Source organism: Neophocaena asiaeorientalis, unplaced genomic scaffold (assembly GCF_003031525.2).
Source record: "Neophocaena asiaeorientalis asiaeorientalis breed wild unplaced genomic scaffold, Neophocaena_asiaeorientalis_V1.1 scaffold46, whole genome shotgun sequence".
Classification (NCBI taxonomy): Eukaryota; Metazoa; Chordata; class Mammalia; order Artiodactyla; family Phocoenidae; genus Neophocaena; species Neophocaena asiaeorientalis.
Window position 1 is genome coordinate 15,800,169 of NW_020175393.1, and position 20,267 is coordinate 15,820,435.

A 20,267-nucleotide genomic window follows, 5' to 3' on the forward strand; every position below is an offset into this window, starting at 1 on the left:
AGAGTAAAGTAGAAATATCAAGTCAAGACAGAGAAAAAAGGTCTTTGCAAAAAAATTAATGCCAATGGAGTTCATCTTCTGGCTGATATGTATACAATACAGGGTTAACAAAGATATTCTGTGGCCATGAAGTACCAGACAAAGCAACAAGAAAGAGTAAAAGTTCCAGAGTTTAGTATATGCCATCTACATATGGCTTCCTAAAATGGAAATCGTCTTCCTCAATTGGGAAACAGTTTGAATAATAAAGGTATTTCAGAAGGGATCTTTTCTCAAATTTTCTGAAGACCTCTAATACTATTTTCAGACAACTAATCATCATGAATTAAGGCTCATACCTTCATGGTCAAGCAGAAACAGTGTGAATCCTAGAGGTTCCACTTAGTAGCTGTGTGACCTTGAGAGGTCACATAACTCTTTTGAGTTTCATATCTTCATTTGAAAAGTGACGATATTTCGAGCTTCCCTTCCCCATCTCTCTGTTATTGCAGGGACAAAGGTATGCATTCCCTGAGGGTGCTAAGTTCCAAGCATTGTGCTTTCATCACAATATGTAATAAGGGTTTTGTTCACTTTTATTTTTTTAACTCACATTTAATAAAGTTTTTGTTCAATCGTTCCCTGCTGCCTAGCTTTTCCAGTGAATATATTTGTTTTATTCTCCATTTACAGTCATTACCAACTTCAATAGCGTAAGTTTATATTAATGGCCTGCCTCTTTTGCTAATGTCCACACTTTAGCAAGTGTTGACAATAGAGTCTCCTCTACCAGTAAAGGTTCATCCAGGCAGCAGGTCCACGTGAAGGCCATTCAACTGAGCAATATATATTGTCCGCTCTAAGCAACAGTATGCACCAGACACTATAGTAGGTGCTAGAGACATAATGGTAAATAAAACATATGGCCTTTGTGTTAAAAAATGACAACTTAGATTTTGACTAGCAGACACCCTTAAAGAGTCTATTGTGTGAGTGGGGAATTCACAGATGCTTCGTACATAATATTAACACCAAAAAAGAAAGAAAGAAATTAAAGGGGGTCATTCTTGGGCCAATGATATGAATCTGTTATGAACCAAAGATTGTAATTAATTTAAATCTGTGTGCCTGAGGTTAGACAGAGAATAAGAGAAAAGAGAGAAAAAAAGACAATTGTGGATGGTTGCAATTTTAATTAAAGAATTTAGAGTCTTTGTAAGACAGGATTTGCTGATTTGCTATTACAACCTAGAAAACTCACAGTTACAAAATAATAAAGCAACCCCTAACTTTTAAAGGTGAGGAAGCTAAGATTCAGAGAGAAAAAATAACAAAACTCAAGATTAGATAACTAAATGGAGTTAGAGGTTGAATTAGGACAAAGGAAGGCTCCTGATCAAGTCTTCGTTCTTTCCATTAAATGACATCACTCCACCTGTTTGATTCTTAGTTCTTCACCTGCAATAAAAAGCAAAACTCCCACATTTCATAATGACTGTATTACGACAATCCATGAATTTATGAGGTCTATGACCCATACAGTGGATTATTATACAGCCATTAAAAAGCACATTGTAGCAGAGCACTGAATTACAATGAATTCTGCTCATTCTGTACTGGTTGAAAAGAGATGGATATAAAATAATATGCCCCATTTATTTTTAATAAAAATAACGCATGCACAAAAACAGAAAATAGGAAAGATGCACACTAAAAATGTCAGCTCACCAGTGGAAGGTGGGTTTATAAGTTATATTCACTTAAATCTAAATTTCCTAACTTACCAGGTAGTATATTGAAGTAAGAAAAAAATACTTCTTAAAAATAAAACCAGGGCTTCCCTGGTGGCGCAATGGTTAAAGAACCTGCCTGCCGGGCTTCCCTGGTGGCGCAGTGGTTGAGAGTCTGCCTGCCAATGCAGGGGACACGGGTTCGAGCCCTCGTCTGGGAAGATCCCACATGATGTCACAACTACTGAGGCTGCGCTCTAGAGCCTGTGAGCCACAACTACTGAGCCCACATGCCACAACTACTGAAGCCCACGCACCTAGAGCCTGTGCTCTGCAACAAAAGAAGCCACCATAATGAGAAGCCCATGCATCGCAACAAAGAGTAGCCCCTGCTCGCCATAACTAGAGAAAGCCCGCATGCAGCAACAGACCCAATGCAGCCAAAAATAAATAAATAAAATAAATAAATTTATTTTTAAAAACATGTTTAAAAAAAGAAAGAAAGAAAGAAAATCAGGTGATGAGTATAAAGTCACACCAAACCAAGTTAGCAGTATAACTGAAATCAATTCTTTCCTTCATGGCCAATGTTACTGGGATAATCTTTTTATTTTTGTCTATATTATTGAATAGAACTTTTCAGACAATAGGTTACCACAATGTTCAGGAAAGTTACTTGTGAAAATGAGATTAAAACTTATTCCCTATGGAGCACAGGTGGTTTTTAGGTCTGTAAAAGTCTTATGTGTAATACTATAAGGATGGATACATGTCATTATATATTTGTCAAAACCTACAGAACAACACAAAGCATGAACCATAATGTAAACAAAGAAATAAATAAAGCCTCATCCCCCGACTTCCTTATATAAGTCCTCTGCTCCAGCCTGATGAACCTACTCGCTCTGCCAAGAAACAGATAATGTTTCTCACCTGTCACTTAAAATGTCATCGCCCTTATTCTGCTCTTCAGTCCTAAAAACTTACTGGAGTTCCTTTGCCTTCAAGAAGGGGGCGCATGGGAGTCTCTCATCGCATGGGAGTCTCATCGCATGGGAGTCTCTTCTCCACCCAGCCACCTTTCTGTTCATCATTTTGACACAATAGATACTGCTGCCTTGTAAATGATTTTGTACTCTTGTCTTCTGTGGCTATTCAACTTTGATATTGTTAGTTAATATTTAATGAAAATGTGACTATCCAGCTATGTAAACCCCAGAGCACCTCGCAATTTTCTAGGCAAAGAGAAAAAGGAATTATTGAAATTATTATCCCAAACTTTATATTAAAAACATAAATGAATTTAAGTCAACCTTTTTCATGAAGACTTCCCAAACTACAGATTCATAAACATTTCTCTCTCCTCTATACTCCTGAAGCCTTGAGATTCTATATCTCATAAGGACATACACAGATGGCAAGGGAGCATGACCCCTTCTATGTCCACACAGAAACAGTGGTAACTTCAGAGAAAATTTTGATCCTCATATCAATAGACTAAAAAGTTTTGCTAGTCAAGTATCAGTATTCAGTATTCCTTAAATTCCAATATCCACTCTTCCTATTTGCAGTCTTTGACTCTTATGGTTGCCCTTCAACCATTTCAAGAAATCCTAGCTTGGACTTCCCTGGTGGCGCAGTGGTTGGGAGTACTCCTGCCGATGCAGGGGACACGGGTTCATGCCCTGGTCTGGGGAGATCCCACATGCCGCAGAGTGGCTGGGCCCGCGAGCCATGGCCGCTGAGCCTGCGCGTCCGGAGCCTGTGCTCCGCATTAAGGATTTGAATCCCAGCTCTATTTCATGTATCTGATTAATACTAATAAGAATCCTATAGCTACAGGGAAGAGGAGAGACCTGCTCGTTGTTCTGAGCAAAACACACCAAAATTAACAAATAAACAAAAAAATTAAGAGTTGTTCGCAACATAATTGGACCTAAATAGAAACCATATCAGAAGAGAGAGGAAACAATAATCACTGAAGAAGTCTCTTGAAAGATAACTTTTGAAAAGTATAAAGAAAATATCAGCAGTTTCCATTATTCTGGCATTAAATTTTACCTAGTATAGGGAAAATATAATACTTTTCGTCAAAAGAACATAATTACAAAGAATGAAAAAGAATATACTTCCAAATTTGATTTAAAAGTTTTTACCACTGTGTATAAAACATTCATATAGAAACACCCATAACTTAAATGAACTTAACTAAACTTTGGGGAGGTCTTAATGATAATAGCTGCACTTGACCACAGTCTCAGAGTGTCCAGATGCCAAAATGTTTTCCTCCAAGGAATAAGAGTGGCCATAGACTTCTGAACTCTAGTAATACTGAGGCTTTTTTTTTTTAAACTCCAGTTTAAACTTTCTTTTGTCAACTGCCGTTGAAATCTCCTGACACTCTCAGACCACACTGGACTATGTGAGGTGTTTAAGAAATCGAATCCTGTAATGATGCTGATGGTGACAATAAGAATAGCTGTCGTAGGTGTCAACTGTTTGTCTACCTGACCTCCTTTCTCCTTTGTTCCAGGAAATCCACCACATCTCTTCTGAGAACCGCTCTCCTCACCCACCACACTAAGTGGTCCTAGTGAGATCTGAGAATCGCAGTCTCACAAGCCTTTTACCAAAGGGTGAGCAAGGGATCCAACCTGTCTTTGTTGATCGAAATCCTTCCCCTTTTCCAGCTTTATGAGGTATAATCGAAAACTAAAATTGTAAGATATTTAAAGCGTAGAATAGATGATTTGATATACGTACCCATCGTGAAAGGATTTCCCCCATTGAACGAATTAATACATCTGTCACCTCACATATTCACCCCTTTCTTTTGCTGGGTGAGAACACTTAAGTTCTACTCTCTTAGCAAATTACACAGTACAGTGTTATCAACTGCAGTCACCTGGACTTTTGAATTGAAACTAAGGGGAAAGAGAAATGTCCTCCCTGGTGGTAAAGCTGGGAAGAGCCGACAGCTCTGGGTTCACGTGCACCCTACAGAACGTGGAAACCTCTTCAGCAGAACTAAATGAGGTTGAAATATAGAAACAGGAGAGGTGGAGGGAGGGCCTGATGCAATCTCCCAAGTGGATGAAGAAGGGTGGCTTTTACTTTTGACTGAAAGAATCAGGATTCTTACAATACAATACAATAACTACGATAACTACCACGTCGTGAGGCTGACTTGGAGCCAGAAACCGGGCTAAGTTCTTTATCCACATTAATTTACTTAATCCTTATAACTACTCTATTAACCAGGCATTATTATTCTCATATTATAGAAAAAGAAACTGAGACTCAGAGAGAATACTTTACCCAAATTTACACATTTAGTTAATTGCATAATTAGAAGTATTTTAACCTGCTTGCCCTAAAAGTCCAAGCTCATTTTCATTGTAGAAATCTATTGCCCTCCTCCCTTCCTAACTCACATGTCTTTTCCTAGCATGGAGACAACAGGCAATCTGAGATTAGCACCCACTAGTTCATTGGACCAGAAGGAATCATCTTCTTTTGGAGACTACAAAAGTGATCTTGAATTCCTGCTAATAAATGAATAAGGCCACCAGCTCTACGTTCTAACATTTGAACTAAATTTTTATAGTATAATAATGAGGTTTGAATAATGAGCCAAAAAATGAGAGTAGTTTTTGAAATTAAATTCAAGGTTCTAATTTATTAGACAAGATGCCATTGAGTCAACAGGCTCAACAAGCTCTGATTTCCAGAAAAGATACATCAATCCAGCGTAGCAGGCATTTATTGGAACTCTTCTTTATGTTCTGCTGTGTACTAGATGCTAAGTAATACACCAAATCAATAAAAAAAAACCCAATATTTTCCTCTCCTATAGAAGCTGCTTGGAAGAACAGGAAATACATACCTGAAGCAGTTCAGTATCAATCACTAAGAAGCGTATTTAAATTAAAATTATAAATCAGAAAATCACATGGAATAGTGATTCAGACAGTGGGAAAATCATTGTGTGCTGGAGGGGAGATTGAATGCCTTGTACGAGATGTGATGGAATCTTTAAGGATCAGTAGGAAGTGTAAAGGTAAAGAGGAGATGCAAGGGTACTTTTGACCCTCTAATTGCATATATCAAATATTTAGTAAGCCAGTACAGAAGCTGTTATAGAAAACCACGTGGAAGTGCCAAAGTGAGAATGTAGCAGAAAGGAGACAAACAAGAAATATTCCAAACAAATGTATCCATAGAGCAGCCACCGTGGAAAATAGTACGGAGGTTCCTTAAAAACTAAAAATAGTTACCATATGATCCAGCAATCCCACTCCCAGGCATATATCCAGAAAAGACAAAAGTTCTAATTTGAAAAGATACATGCACCCCAATGTTCATAGCAGCACTGTTCACAATAGCCAAGACATGGAAACAACCCAAGTGTTCACTGACAGATGAATGGATAAAGGAGGTGTGGTATGTATACACAATGGACTATTACTCAGCCATAAAAAAATAATGAAATAATGCCATTTGCAGCAACATGGATGGGCCTAGAGATTATCATACTAAATGAAGTTAGAGAAAGACAAATATTATATGATATCACTTATATGTGAAATCTAAAAAATAATACAAATGAACTTATTTACAAAAGAGAAACAGACATATAAAACAAACTTATGGTTACCAAAGGGGAAGGGGGGTGGGATAAATTGGCAACATGGGATTAACAGATGCATACTACCATATATAAAATAAACAACAAGGATTTACTGTATAGCACAAGGAACTACATTCAATATCTTGTAATAAACTATAATGAAAAAGAACAGGAAAAAACCCAAAGTATATCTGTAGAATACCATCACTGATTGGATATGGTAGATAATAAAATAGATATCATCAATGATAACCTTAGAATTAAAAGCCTAGGTCCTGGAAAAAGTTGAGACAAGAAATGATTTGTTCTTCAGGTCAGAGTTATTTTCTTATAAATAACAGAATAAGTTAATAAACCACTTAAGAAACAGAAAAATACCAGGACAAAGAGGCCGGCCAAGGCTTTACGCACTTTCTTTAAAAAGTAAATGAGAGGGCTTCCCTGGTGGCGCAGTGGTTGAGAGTCCACCTGCCGATGCAGGGGACACGGGTTCGTGCCCCAGTCTGGGAAGATCCCACATGCCGTGGAGCGGCTGGGCCCGTGAGCCATGGCCGCTGAGCCTGCACGTCCGGAGCCTGTGCTCCACAAGGGGAGAGGCCAAGAAAAAAATGAGAGCCTTTGAGAAAGGTTCCCTATAAGCCTTCTCTTTTCCCTGTTGTCCTGTTCTCACTAAATTATATCTCACTAAATTATATCACTCTTCACCCAGTTGTTCAAGTCAGTGACCTTTGAACTCTTCCCTTTTGCCCAGCCCACCAGCAAATCATGTTGGCTCTTCTTCAACATCTGTTTAACCACTTCTTTCCTCTTCCATCCTCCTACCCCAATCTAAGCCATCAGCATGTGCCACCTGAAATACTGCAATGTTATTGCAATGTTTTTTTTAATTTAATTTAATTTATTTATTTTTTATATAGCAGGTTCTTATTAGTTATCTGTTTTATAGATATTAGTGTATATATGTCAATCCCAATCTCCCAATTCATCCCCCTCTTGCTTTCCACCCTTGGTGTCCATACATTTGTTCTCTACATCTGTTTCTGCCTTGCAAACTGGTTCCATGTGTACCATTTTTCTAGATTCCACATATATGCGTTAATCTACTATATTTGTTTTTCTCCTTCTGACTTCCTTCACTCTGTATGACAGTCTCTAAGTCCATCCACATCTCTACAAATGACCCAATTTCATTCCTTTTAATGGCTGAGTAATATTCCACTGTATATATGTACTACATCTTCTTTATCCATTTGTCTGTTGATAGGCATTTAGGTTGCTTCCATGACCTGGCTATTGTAAATAGTGCTGCAATGAACATTGGCAAAGCTTCAGTAATCAAGACGATATGGTACTGGCACAAAAACAGAAATATAGATCAATGGAACAGGACAGAAAGCCCAGAGCTAAACCCATGCATCTATGGTCAACTAATCTATGACAAAGGAGGCAAGGATATACAATGGAGAAAAGACAGTCTCTTCAATAAGTGGTACTGGGAAAACTGGACAGCTACAGGTAGAAGAATGAAATTAGAACACTCCCTAACACCATACACAAAAATAAACTCAAAATGGATTAAAGACATAAATGTAAGACCAGACACTGTAAAACTCTTAAAGGAAAACATAGGAAGAACACTCTGACATAAATCACAGCAAGATCTTTTTTGACCCATCTCCTAGAGCAATGGAAATAAAAACAAAAATAAACAAATGGGACCTAATGAAACTTAAAAGCTTTTGCACAGCAAAGGAAACTATAAACAAGATGAAAAGACAACCCTCAGATTGGGAGAAAATATTTGCAAATGGATCAATGGACAAAGGATTAATCTCCAAAATATATAAACAGCTCATGCAGCTCAATATTAAAAAAACAAACAATCCAATCCAAAAATGGGCAGAAGACCTAAATAGACATTTCTCCAAAGAAGACATACAGATGGCTAAGAAGCACATGAAAAGCTGCTCAATATCACTAATTATTAGAGAAATGCAAATCAAAACTACAATGAGGTATCAGCTCACACGGGTTAGAATGGCCATCATCAGAAAATCTACAAACAACTGCTGGAGAGGATGTGGAGAAAAGGGAACCCTCTTGCACTGTTGGTGGGAATGTAAATTGATACAGCCACTATGGAGAACAGTATGGAGGTTCCTTAAAAAACTAAAAATAGAACTACCATATGACCCAGCAATCCCACTACTGGGCATATACCCTGAGGAAACCACAATTCAAAAAGACACATATTGCAATGTTTTAACAGTTAATCTCTCTGCTTCCACCTTTGTCCTCCCAACAGTCAATTGTCCACACAGCATAAATCAGATTCAAACATAAATTGGACCATGTCTTGTTTAAAATCTTCCCAGACCAGGATAAAATCTGAAAACTTTATCATAGGATTCATCAAGTAACCACTTAACTTCAAAGAGCACATGGTCTCCCTAAAGAGACCCACAGTAAAATATACTTAATGGATACAATACATACTTGTAATGGATAAAAAATGAATTTCTTTTAATCTAGGTTTACCTCCTTTGACTTATCTGCAATCCAAAAATCCAACATTTTTATTCATCAGTCTCCCCAAAAGTCAACTGAAGCAAGCAACATCAAAGAGTAATTTAATTTAGAGAGAAATTGATATAATAATATATAACAAAAGAAATTTAATTTTTTTTTCAACTATCTGGCTAAGCTTACTTTGGTTGGTAGTGTAAGAAATGAGCCTAAGTTTACAAAGTTAAAGTTTATAAAGTCTAAGTTTATAGAATGAAAATTTTCCTCTGAAGATTTCACTGTAACATCCTTCATAAAATAAATACATTATATACAAATAAATTCAGATCTACAATTCTGGTAGAAAGAATTCTTGGTGAAAGTTCATAAAGGGGTCCAAGTAAAATCTGTCCCCATAACAGTATATTAGAAAGACTTACTAAACTGGCTTTTGATGGAAGAAAGATTGTAGATCAATGTTTAAAGAAACAGTTTGAATAAGGTCTGTAGTTCAGTTAATACTGTAGTAATATCAACTTGCTGGATTTGATAAAGTCTATGGTTATGTAAGATACCACCAGGGAGTGCCAAGTCAAGGGTACATGGGAACTCTGTACTATTTTTGCAACTTCTTGTGAGTCTTAAATTATGTTACAAATTTTTAAAAGGTTAAAAAAAGAAATTATCCATAAAATGAATACACTGTGATAATTCCATATCATTCATATAAACTCATTAAAGTACTCCTCATCAGGACTGATACTAAATAATTTTGTTTTTAATATGATTTTGTTTTTAATATTTGCAGTATGTAGAACACAAACAATGGAATCAGACCAACTGTGGTAAAAATTCAGCCTCAGGAATTCTAACTTTATGACCTTGGAAATTTTACTTACCTTCTCCAGCCTCAGTTTTTATATCTGTAAAATGAAGATAATAATACCTAACTTATAGCACTCAGAGATTTAAGTGAGATCATGTATATAAAATGCTTGGTAGATGCCTGACACAGAGTGAGCCCACATGATAAAAACTCAGTAAATGGCAGCTAGTTAATTACTATCGCTAATTTTAATTAATAAAATTGAGTTTCTTTCAAAATAGCCTGTAGCTCAGATTCTGAATGAGGTTTTTAACACATTCTTATAAGAAAAATCCACTCATGTGGCTCCTGCCAAATTCCAACTTGCTAACCTGCTAATGATGAAAGATTCTTATTGATCCCTGTTGGAAATGTCTCCCTCACAAATCCTTTTGGGGATCAGAAAAGCACTTCAAACTCAACATGACCAAATCTGAGCTCAGAATCATTTCCGCAAAATTTAGTCCTCCTCTAGTGAATGGTGCCACCATCCATCTACGTAAAACAGAACCAAGAAAGCACCTCACGCCCGATTCATCCAAGAGATTCTATGTCCTGTCTATACATCTGCCCACTTCTCTCCATTGCCACTTCAGCTCCTAACCACAAGTTACACTATCTCTTGCTTGCACCTCCTAAGTGATATCCCTAGATCCATTTTTGACTCCTCTTATAGTCTGCATTATAGCTAGAAATATTTGTTTTAAGATATAAAAATGTGATTATCGGTGCTACCTCCCACCCATACTATCCCCTTAGAAACCTAAAACAGCTGCACAATGTTCAGGAGGCCAAACACAAAAATTCTTGACATCACCAATGAATATGGCCCTGACCCGTAACTACCCCTTGGAATCCTATCATCATGGCTTGGTCTGTTCTCTTTGTCAGCCATCTTGGCATTCTTTCAAGTCCCTAGTGTTCTCCATTCTTTCTCCCAGCACAGAATCACCTCTTAGGTCTCTGTTTCTCAATCACCTGTGCTGGGTCCTCCTCTATCAATTTCTAAAAAATAAGACTGGCCCCAATCTCATTTCCAGGCTCCAGTTTTCTCCTCTACCCATTGATAGTCTTCTTATCAATAACATCATCCACTTCCAGGATGACTCCCTGTCACTGTCTCCCTGAGCCCTAAGTTATGTGTTAAATTGCCTTCTTCACATCTCTACTTGGTGTCTCCAACTCAGCACATCCCTACTATCGTCCACCCTGACAAGCTTGTTCCTCTCCCAGTCTCCCCATCTCAGTGCGTGCTTCCACCACACACCAGGTTGGTCAATCAAAAACCTGAAGGACTCCCCTCACCTCAACATTCAATTCATGAGCAAGTCCAGACAGCATCATTTCTTCTCTCGATCTCCACTCCCTCTAGTCCTAGCCATTATGATTTCTGACCTCGACTGACCTCCTGATACCCCAGCTTCTGCTCTTGTCTCCATGATACATCATCTACATAGCAGCCAGAGTGATTTTCAAAACCTAAATCAGACTCCACCAATTCCCCTGCATAAAACCTTTCAGTAGTTTCCCTTTGACCTCTCACACCTAAACAAGGTACCATGTGACTTGGCACCTGTCGTGTCAAACAACTCTACCTACTGCTCACTCTGGTCCAGCTAGAGTGACCACCTTTCTGTTCCCCGAGCCCCAAAGGCCACCTCAGAGACACAGCTGGATGTCCATCCTTCACTGAGAACCCTTGTCCATTCTCACCAAACAGGAGGATCCCTCTTACCATTCATATCTCAGCTTAAATTTCCCTTCTCCAGAAAGATCTTCCTTGTCCATTCAGTATAAAAGGGTACACCTGATACCCCCACCCCCAGCTATCTTGGATCATACCACCCTATTTATTTCCTTTTTCTTTTCTTTTTAACATCTTTACTGGAGTATAATTGCTTTACAATGGTGTGTTAGTTTCTGCTTTATAACAAAATGAATCAGTTATACATATACATATGTCCCCATATCTCTTCCCCCTTGTGTCTCCCTCCCTCTCACCCTCCCTATCCCACCCCTCCAGGTGGTCACAAAGCACCGAGCTGATCTCCCTGTGCTATGCGCCTGCTTACCACTAGCTATCTATTTTATGTTTGGTAGTGTATATGTCCATGTCACTCTCTCACTTTGTCCCAGCTTACCCTTCCCCCTCTCCGTATCCTCAAGTCCATTCTCTAGTAGGTCTGTGTCTTTATTCCCGTTTTGCCCCTAGGTTCTTCATGACCTTTTTTTTTTTTTTAGATTCCATATATATGTGTTAGCATACGGTATTTGTTTTTCTCTTTCTGACTTACTTCACTCTGTATGATAGACTCTAGGTCCATCCACCTCACTACAAATTTTCTTTTTTTTTAATGTCTGAGTAATATTCCATTGTATATATGTGCCACATCTTCTTTATCCATTCGTCTGTTGATGGACACTTAGGCTGCTTCCATGTCCTGGCTATTGTAAATAGAGCTGCAGTGAACATTTTGGTACATGACTCTTTTTGAATTATGGTTTTCTCAGGGTATATGCCTAGTAGTGGGATTGCTGGGTCGTATGGTAGCTCTATTTTTAGAAGAAAACGTATCCTTATAGTCTTAATTTACTGTTTTTTCCAAGAATGCAAGCTGAATTTTACTAAATGCATTTCTGTTTTGTATCAAACTGAACACATTCTTAGTCTTTATGTTTTTTGTTTAGGTAAATTATATTAATTATTTCATTTTGAACCATCCTTCACTTGAATAAATCATACTCTTTTTTAAAAAAATAAATTACTGGATTTCATTTGTTGCTGTTTTATTTAGGATATGGCTTGGATGTTGCCTTAGTTTTCTTTTTTTGAGTTACCTTTAGCAGCTGTTTTATAAATTACTTTATGCTTGCTTGCTAAAACAAATTGGAAAGCTTCACATATTTTCCTATGCTATGGAATAGATTGTACAACACAGTAAGTGTCTGATGACTAAGTGAATGGCTAGAAAAACATGACATAAATTTACTTGAGCCAAATGTATTCTTGGGAATAAATTTGTGATAACTTTATGTCTTGCTGCTATTGGTTCTTGCAGTTTTATTCTTCTTTAGCTGATTATGATCATTTGTATTTCTTTTTTTAAAATTTATTCATTTATTTATGTTTGGCTGTGTTGGGTCTTTGTTGTTGTGTGAGGGCTTTCTCTAGTTGCGGCGAGTGGGGGCTCCTCTTCGTTGTGGTGCATGGGCTTCTCACTGTGGTGGCTTCTCTTATTGTGGAGCATGGGTTCTAGGCATGCCAGCTTCAGTAGTTGTGGTACGTGGGCTCAGTAGCTGTGGCTCACAGGCTCTAGAGCACAGGCTCAGTAGTTGTGGTGCATGGGCTTAGTTGCTCCGTGGCATGTGGGATCTTTCCAGACCAGGGCTCGAACCTGTGTCCCCTGCATTGGCAGGTGGATTCTTAACCACTGCACCACCAGGGAAGTCCCAATCATTTATATTTCTATATGTAATTTTTTAATTTCAGAATGACACTATAGATATATACATTTTTAGATTACAATTTTAATTTCTTTGATATCTATTATAGTTGTATCCCCATTTCTGAATTACATTTTGTTCTCTTTGTATGGTTAGTTATTAGAGATTAAACCAGTACCTCTAAAAAAAAATCAAGTCTATTAATTTCCTACTTTGTAATTCATCAATTTCTGCCTTTATCAGGTACAGATTGATTTCATTAGATTTGTTGGTTATTTTCTTTCTGATTTCTTACATTGACAACTTAGTTTATTTTGTACTTTCTTATTCAACAATGAAAGCATTTAATGTGATGACACGTATGGCCGTCTCTCATGTAATACTCTCATTACTGTTATTTTCCAAGTAGTCTATTGATAAAGGTTTGATCTCCTCTTAGATACAAAAGTTATGTAGGAGAGCGTTTATCTTTATTTTCTTCCATGTTGCAAGAGATTAAGGTTGTTGGCTAAACTTTTATTTTAATCTCCATGTTTATTTTATTGTGATTATATTGTATCAATATATAATTTCTGTTTATTAAAATTCATTAAGGTTTTTAATTATATATATTGGAGTAAAGATATACATATATACAAATTAAATTGCCTTTATTATATTGGTTATATTTCTTAATATTTTCTTTATAATTTTAATCTAAAGGTTAAAAACTGAAAGAGGTAAGTAAATTTTATTACTTTCATTACTATTTTTGTTTCTGTTAATTTCCTCTCATATTTTTTACCTATTTACTTTATATATTTCTATATTATGTTATCTGGTATAAAACTTTCCTTACTACTGGGGTCTCACTGAAGATTGAAGTCTTTATTAATATAAAATGTATTTATTTTGATTTTTTACTTTTCCTGTGAATAATTTTGAAGTCCTTGCTTCCATTTTATTTTTATTTTAAGGATTCGTTTTGTCCGATATTTAACTAAACATTTTTCTGAACTGGTTTGTTTTCCTCTGATAAAAAAAGTTATGATTACATTTTTATTCATTACTAATTTTTTTTTCTATATAGGGTCATTTTTAACAAGCATATTTTCTTTTTATAATTGGCAGATTTATTCTTACTTTCTTACTTGTATTGTCATTTTGTACCTTTTTGTTGTTTTAGTTATCACTATTTCATGGTCTTCTCTGTATTTCACCCTTTATTTTATAGTTTCTTTCATTCTTTTTTCTCTCTGGTGATTTGGAAGGTATATGTCTTATTTTATTTATTTATTTATTTATTTATTTTGTGGTACGTGGGCTTCTCACTGCTGTGGCCTCTCCCATCGCGGAGTACAGGCTCCGGACGCACAGGTTCAGTGGCCATGGCTCACGGGCCCAGCCACTCCACGGCATGTGGGATCCTCCTAGACCGGGGCACGAATCCGCGTCCCCTGCATTGGCAGGCAGACTCCCAACCACTGCGCCACCAGGGAAGCCCTATATGTCCTATTTTTAATTCTGTTAGAATTAACTCATATTTACATATTTACTTCCTATGGCTCTCTTATGTTCCATCTCCAGTTTCCTGTGGCTATAGTCCCCAATTTCAAACCTAGATTTTTATTTGAGAATTATAACCTGTGATGGTTAGTTTATGTGTCACCTTGGCTAGGCTATAGTAGCCAGGTATTCGATCAAACAGGAAGCTTACTGTTGTTGTGAAGGTATTTTGCAAATGTGGTTAACATCTACAGTCAGGTGACTTTAAGTGAAGGAAATGGCCCTCAATAATGTGGGTGGGCCTCATCAATCAGTTGGAAGACCTTAAAGCAAAATTGAAGTTTCTCTGAAAAAGAAGAAATTCTACTTCAAGATTACAGTATCAGATCCTGCTCAAGTCTTTGCACTCTGCCAGCCTGCCCTAAAAATTTTGAACTTATAGCTCTCCTAAGCATATGAGCTAATTCCTTGAAACATCTCTTTATATATAACATATACTGTATATAATATATATATAACACATATACATACATATAACCTACTATTATATATATTTTATAGAAACAGAACCCTGACTAATACATTAACTTTCAGATTTTATATAGTTTCTTTTATAAGAGCAATTAGAATTTGTCTTATTTTAATAACCATAGTTACAGTATTATATTTAACTTATTCCAATGCTTGCCTTTGATATCTATACTTTATCTACCTTTATACAATTCCTGAATTCTATTTGTATTCTTAAATTTTAGACTCAGTTTAATCTCTTTATTATAACACATTTTTGAATTATTTTCAGTTCTTGCAAAGCAAAAGAAATCTTTTGTTTACATTCACATGTGAACAGCATTTTAGCAGGGTCTATGTTTACAAGCCAGGCCTTTGCTTATAATCTTTTTTCCCCTGAACATTTCTAGATTTTGCACCACTATCTTCCTACATTTGATGTTGTAGAAAATTCTAATGTTATCAAGCTTTATGTCCCTTTTTGTTTTTCTTTTACTTTTTCACTTTTTTTTCTTGTACTGTGAGGATATGTATCTATCATTATTCTCGATGTTATTCAAATTAAATAGAAATAATCCCAGGTCTGTTATGTGTATTTTAGTTAAGTTTTAGTTATTCTTTGTGTTGTCATTATTCTGGACTCATTAAAAAGAGCAGTTATCAAAATGCGCTTTTATTTTCTGTTCTCTATTTCTAATACCTTCTCTTTTATTATTTTTATCTCTTGATTTTGTCTTCTTCATTCATGTAGACTCCATCAATTTCTTCATGTTGCCTGCTCACTTTGACACAGTAGTGATTTCATTCTTTACTGCCTTCAATGCAATATTAAATTCTATTACTGCAATTTAAATTCCGTAAGATTCTTTATGTGCTTCATCTCACTCTTATTTCATTTCTATCTATCTCTTCACCACCAATCATTTTAATTCAGACATTGCAGTCCCTCCTTATATTTCATCTATTATCTCATAGAATTCATATTTTTAAAGATTTATTGGCAGCAGAAAACATGTATGATCTAAAATTTACTCCTTAAATAAATTATATCCCCCCTGCCTTTAGCTTGTTTTGGTCTTCCTCCATTATGTTACAGAGAATATTTTAAATTCCTTCTAGCCTTTTGTTTTTCTATTTATTCATCCTTAAATTATGATCCTTAATCTAAAATTTAATTTCATATTGTAACAAAACCTCCAGCAGAAGCAAACCAAACCAAAAACTACATCCCTAAGTTACTCTCATTCCTTACCTCTCATTGCCTGAGGCAATGTCAGCCCCAAGATGTGTCCAGGATTTCTTAGGATAAGCACTATGAAGCTGAAGTTTCCCAAACACCCCTGAAAATAAAAGGAGCAACAGTTGGATAGGAAAATCCTTCCAAGAAATTAAGGCCACATAAGCAAAACTCATTAGAGAGCTTACTGTGCAAGATACATGATATAGAAACTATATATGAAGATGTCCACCTTATCAGAAAAAGAACACTTAACATCTCACTTGTCTATGAAACATTTTTATTCTCTCAAAAGCTATAGAGAAATGAATGCTACACCACATCTAGTAATCCAAGAGCTGGGAAATAGACCACTCTAATGGTCTATTCCCAGCTAACTAGTTAGATTTCTACCAGTAAGTCACTCCAAACCATTTGCAATTCTGTTGGAAGTTAACTGGTTTTGATATTTTGTGTTATACAGTAGACTTTCCAAAGGCAAGGTAATTTTGTTTCCTGAGGAAAGAGATTTGCTGCTATTAGCTTTGTTTTCCATAGCTGGACCTCAGATATTTTTGTATTACAGATATCAAAGGATAAATCTCTAGCTCATTTGTTCAAAATATAATTTATTTCAGACTCATAAATTAAAGTCTTACCAGGGACATGCTTGATGCAGTCCAGTTTTATTCCTTCAGGTATTTCCTCTTACACATTTTATTGCCATTTAAAATCACATGAAGCAAAATTCCTCATATTCTAGTGGTCTAAACATGTTCTGAGCATGAACCCAAGCAGTAACAAAATTCTGATCATGCACACCTAACACATGTCTATTTGTTTGTAGGTAAATAACCATACATACAAATGAATATATTCATACATGTTTGAATAAAAGTTCTAATATTTTCTTCCTGCACCCAAATGGATTGATTGTCTTCATACTCCTGGATTAGTGCACCCCCATTTTATTGCAAATCACTAATTGTGAAATCTAAAGATTTCACAAATTTTAGCAGAAAATGTGTAAGGGAAGTAAAAACCAGTAAGGTACAAATAATATGCCTTGGGTTTTCATCCAATGTGAACTAAAAAAGCTCAGTTAATTAGAACCAAACCAAGTGTTTAAGTCAACATCCATAATTTTACCATACTCTAATTCAGCAAAAATTCAGAATATAATAAAACTAAAATAAGGATTAGTGGAAATGGAAAAAATACTCCCACTTTTAGGACATGACCTGGAATCAATCTTTCATAATAATAATATCATCATCATCAAAAAATTAATCACTATTAGCTAAGTAAGCTAGACAGGAGAACAACATGGAATAATTTAGAGAAATTTCCAACTACAAAGATTTTAACAAAAACCAGTTTATTTCCTTCAATTTACCAGAAAGCAGATTTCTTGATCATTCCCAATCACCAAAGGTTAACTGTAAAATGACACCATTTCCTAGTTGTTTCAAGGAGATTATAATACTTGAAGAGATTAAAATATGTTATTTACTTATGATATCACCAAATTTTAAGCATGCAGTGACAAACATTTCATTCCTTTTTCAATTTAGTATCAGAGAAATTTTTAGAAACACTTGTTTGGCAATACAGCTGGCACTGGGGATCAAGACAGGCACCCTCATATGCTCCTAACACAAAGTCCAGTTCAACATGGCACTCCCTGGAACAGAGTGGACACCACAGGCAAAAAGAGTCCACGCTCCTGTTGTGATCCATCTAGTTTGTCAATTTGAAAAAAGTAAAATATTTCTTAACCTCATATTCTTAAAAAGATAAACTAAATAGCATATATGAAAAATCATTTGAAAACAATAAAGCACTATCAAAGTATTATATGGCAATGGCTATACTTTATGAAACCAGGTTACCAAACTTCAAACTATCCTAACATGATTGTTTTTACTGAGTCACTGAAATCTTATAAAATTAGGATTACCTATTGGCTCGGTGATTTGTGACAGCCTGGAGGGGTGGGATAGGGAGGGGGGGAGGGAGGGAGACGCAAGAGGGAAGACATATGGGAACATATGTATATGTATAACTGATTCACTTTGTTATAAAGCAGAAACTAACACACCATTGTAAAGCAATTATACCCCAATAAAGATGTTTAAAAAAATTAGGATTATCATACAAATATAATTTTAAAATGCTAGAAATCTATAAAAAGCCTCTTATACCTTTCCCTTAAAAGTAAGTTATTGCGTGGCCCTTACATCATAGTTATACAAGTCCAGTCCTAATTTCTGTGCTCTTCTGTGCTTTAAAAAAGGATTTGAATTGGGAGATTGGGATTAACCTGTATACACTGATGTGTATAAAATGGATGACTAATAATAAATAAATAAATAAACATTAAAAAAATAATAAAATAAAACAGGATTTGGTATTGTGGCAGTATCAAAGGAAGAAACTACCAACAGTAAATGTTTCTTAGTAATCTATAGAGCTATCAGTTTAAAAAATATATCAGTAACCACACAGAAGTTAAAGTTGATAACACAGACTCTTCATCCAGCCTTCGGTGTGTGACCAATCTGGATATGAATCTAAGTTCTGACAGTATAAAACTGTGTGGCTTTCTGCATATTGTTCACCATCTCTGAGGCTTAGTTTTGACATCTGTAAAATGTATACTCCTTATAGGAGAGCTGGTAAGTGAAATAATAAATTCTCTAGAAGAGTGCCTGGAATTTAGTAGGTGTTCTGTGAATGGTACTTCCCTATCAGAAACACACACACATTTCATTTTTAATAAAGCTGCACTTTACTCTTACCAATTGTTCCTGGATCAATACGAATTCCGATGAAACGGTCACAAAAGACTCCCTCTGAAGCTCTAAGGAGAATCAGAAGCTTTTTTTCTTTTTCTAAGGGATTTTCTAAAGTACCTGTTTACAAGAAAAGTATATCATGTAAATTAATTTGAAATTTAAGGAGGGAGAGGGAAATTGTTATGTAATTTTGAGAATGCAAAGTAGATACTATAAAGTAGACTAGATGGAGAAAAGCCAGTGTTCATAGATGAAAAAAGAAAAGGTGGAAAAATGAGATGCAGTAAACTTCTCTGAGGGAGATTGGATTATTGTTCAGCAAATATTCACTCTTCTTAGGGCAGAGTATACTTTCCTGACCTATTAATATTGAGCCTGGACACATGACTTGTTTTGCCCAATGAAATTCGGGTAGAAGTGACAGTAATGCCAATTCCGAGTTGATGCTTTAAAATGCTTGGCAAGTTTCACCAGATCACTTGCAATAATGTTCTCTACCATGAAAGGAGAATTCCTTAAATAACCTCTAAGGCCTGGATGAAGAGACATACACAGCAGACCCGAACAGAACCCATGAGCTGGAACCAAGTCAAATCAAGTCCCGCATCAATATTTGTTGTTGTGAGCCACTGAGACTTGGTGATTCTTTGTTACACAACGTTATTACAGCAAAACCTGATTGATACACTGTCTACGGCTGGATCCCCACATTGCTCTACCTGTATTTTAGCATTAAATCTTCACAGCAGGGGCTTCCCGGGTGGTGCAGTGGTTGAGAGTCTGCCTGCCAATGCAGGGCACATGGGTTTGAGCCCTGGTCTGGGAAGATCCCACATGCCGCGGAGCAACTGGGCCCGTGAGCCACAATTACTGAGCCTGTGCGTCTGGAGCCTGTGCTCCGCAACAAGAGAGGCCGTGATAGTGAGAGGCCCGCACACCGCAATGAAGAGTGGCCCCCGCTTGCCACAACTAGAGAAAGCCCTCGCACAGAATCGAAGACCCAACACAGCCATAAATAAATAAATTAAAAAAAAAAAATACCGGGGCTTCCCTGGTGGCACAGTGGTTGAGAGTCTGCCTGCCAATACAGGGGACACGGGTTCAT

At 36.4% G+C, this 20,267-nt stretch overlaps 1 protein-coding gene across 11 annotated transcripts in view; it reads right to left on the minus strand.

The window, feature by feature from the left end:
* PKHD1 (PKHD1 ciliary IPT domain containing fibrocystin/polyductin) overlaps positions 1 to 20,267 on the minus strand; it is a 600,926-nt gene that overhangs the window by 281,385 nt on the left and 299,274 nt on the right. For all 11 annotated transcript variants that reach the window (XM_024765924.1, XM_024765923.1, XM_024765919.1 and 8 more), the window contains 2 exons: positions 19,166 to 19,279; positions 16,401 to 16,488 (listed from right to left, as the gene is read on the minus strand). In XM_024765924.1, the coding sequence (XP_024621692.1) occupies positions 16,401 to 16,488; positions 19,166 to 19,279 (202 nt within the window). The remainder of the gene's footprint in view (positions 1 to 16,400; positions 16,489 to 19,165; positions 19,280 to 20,267) is intronic.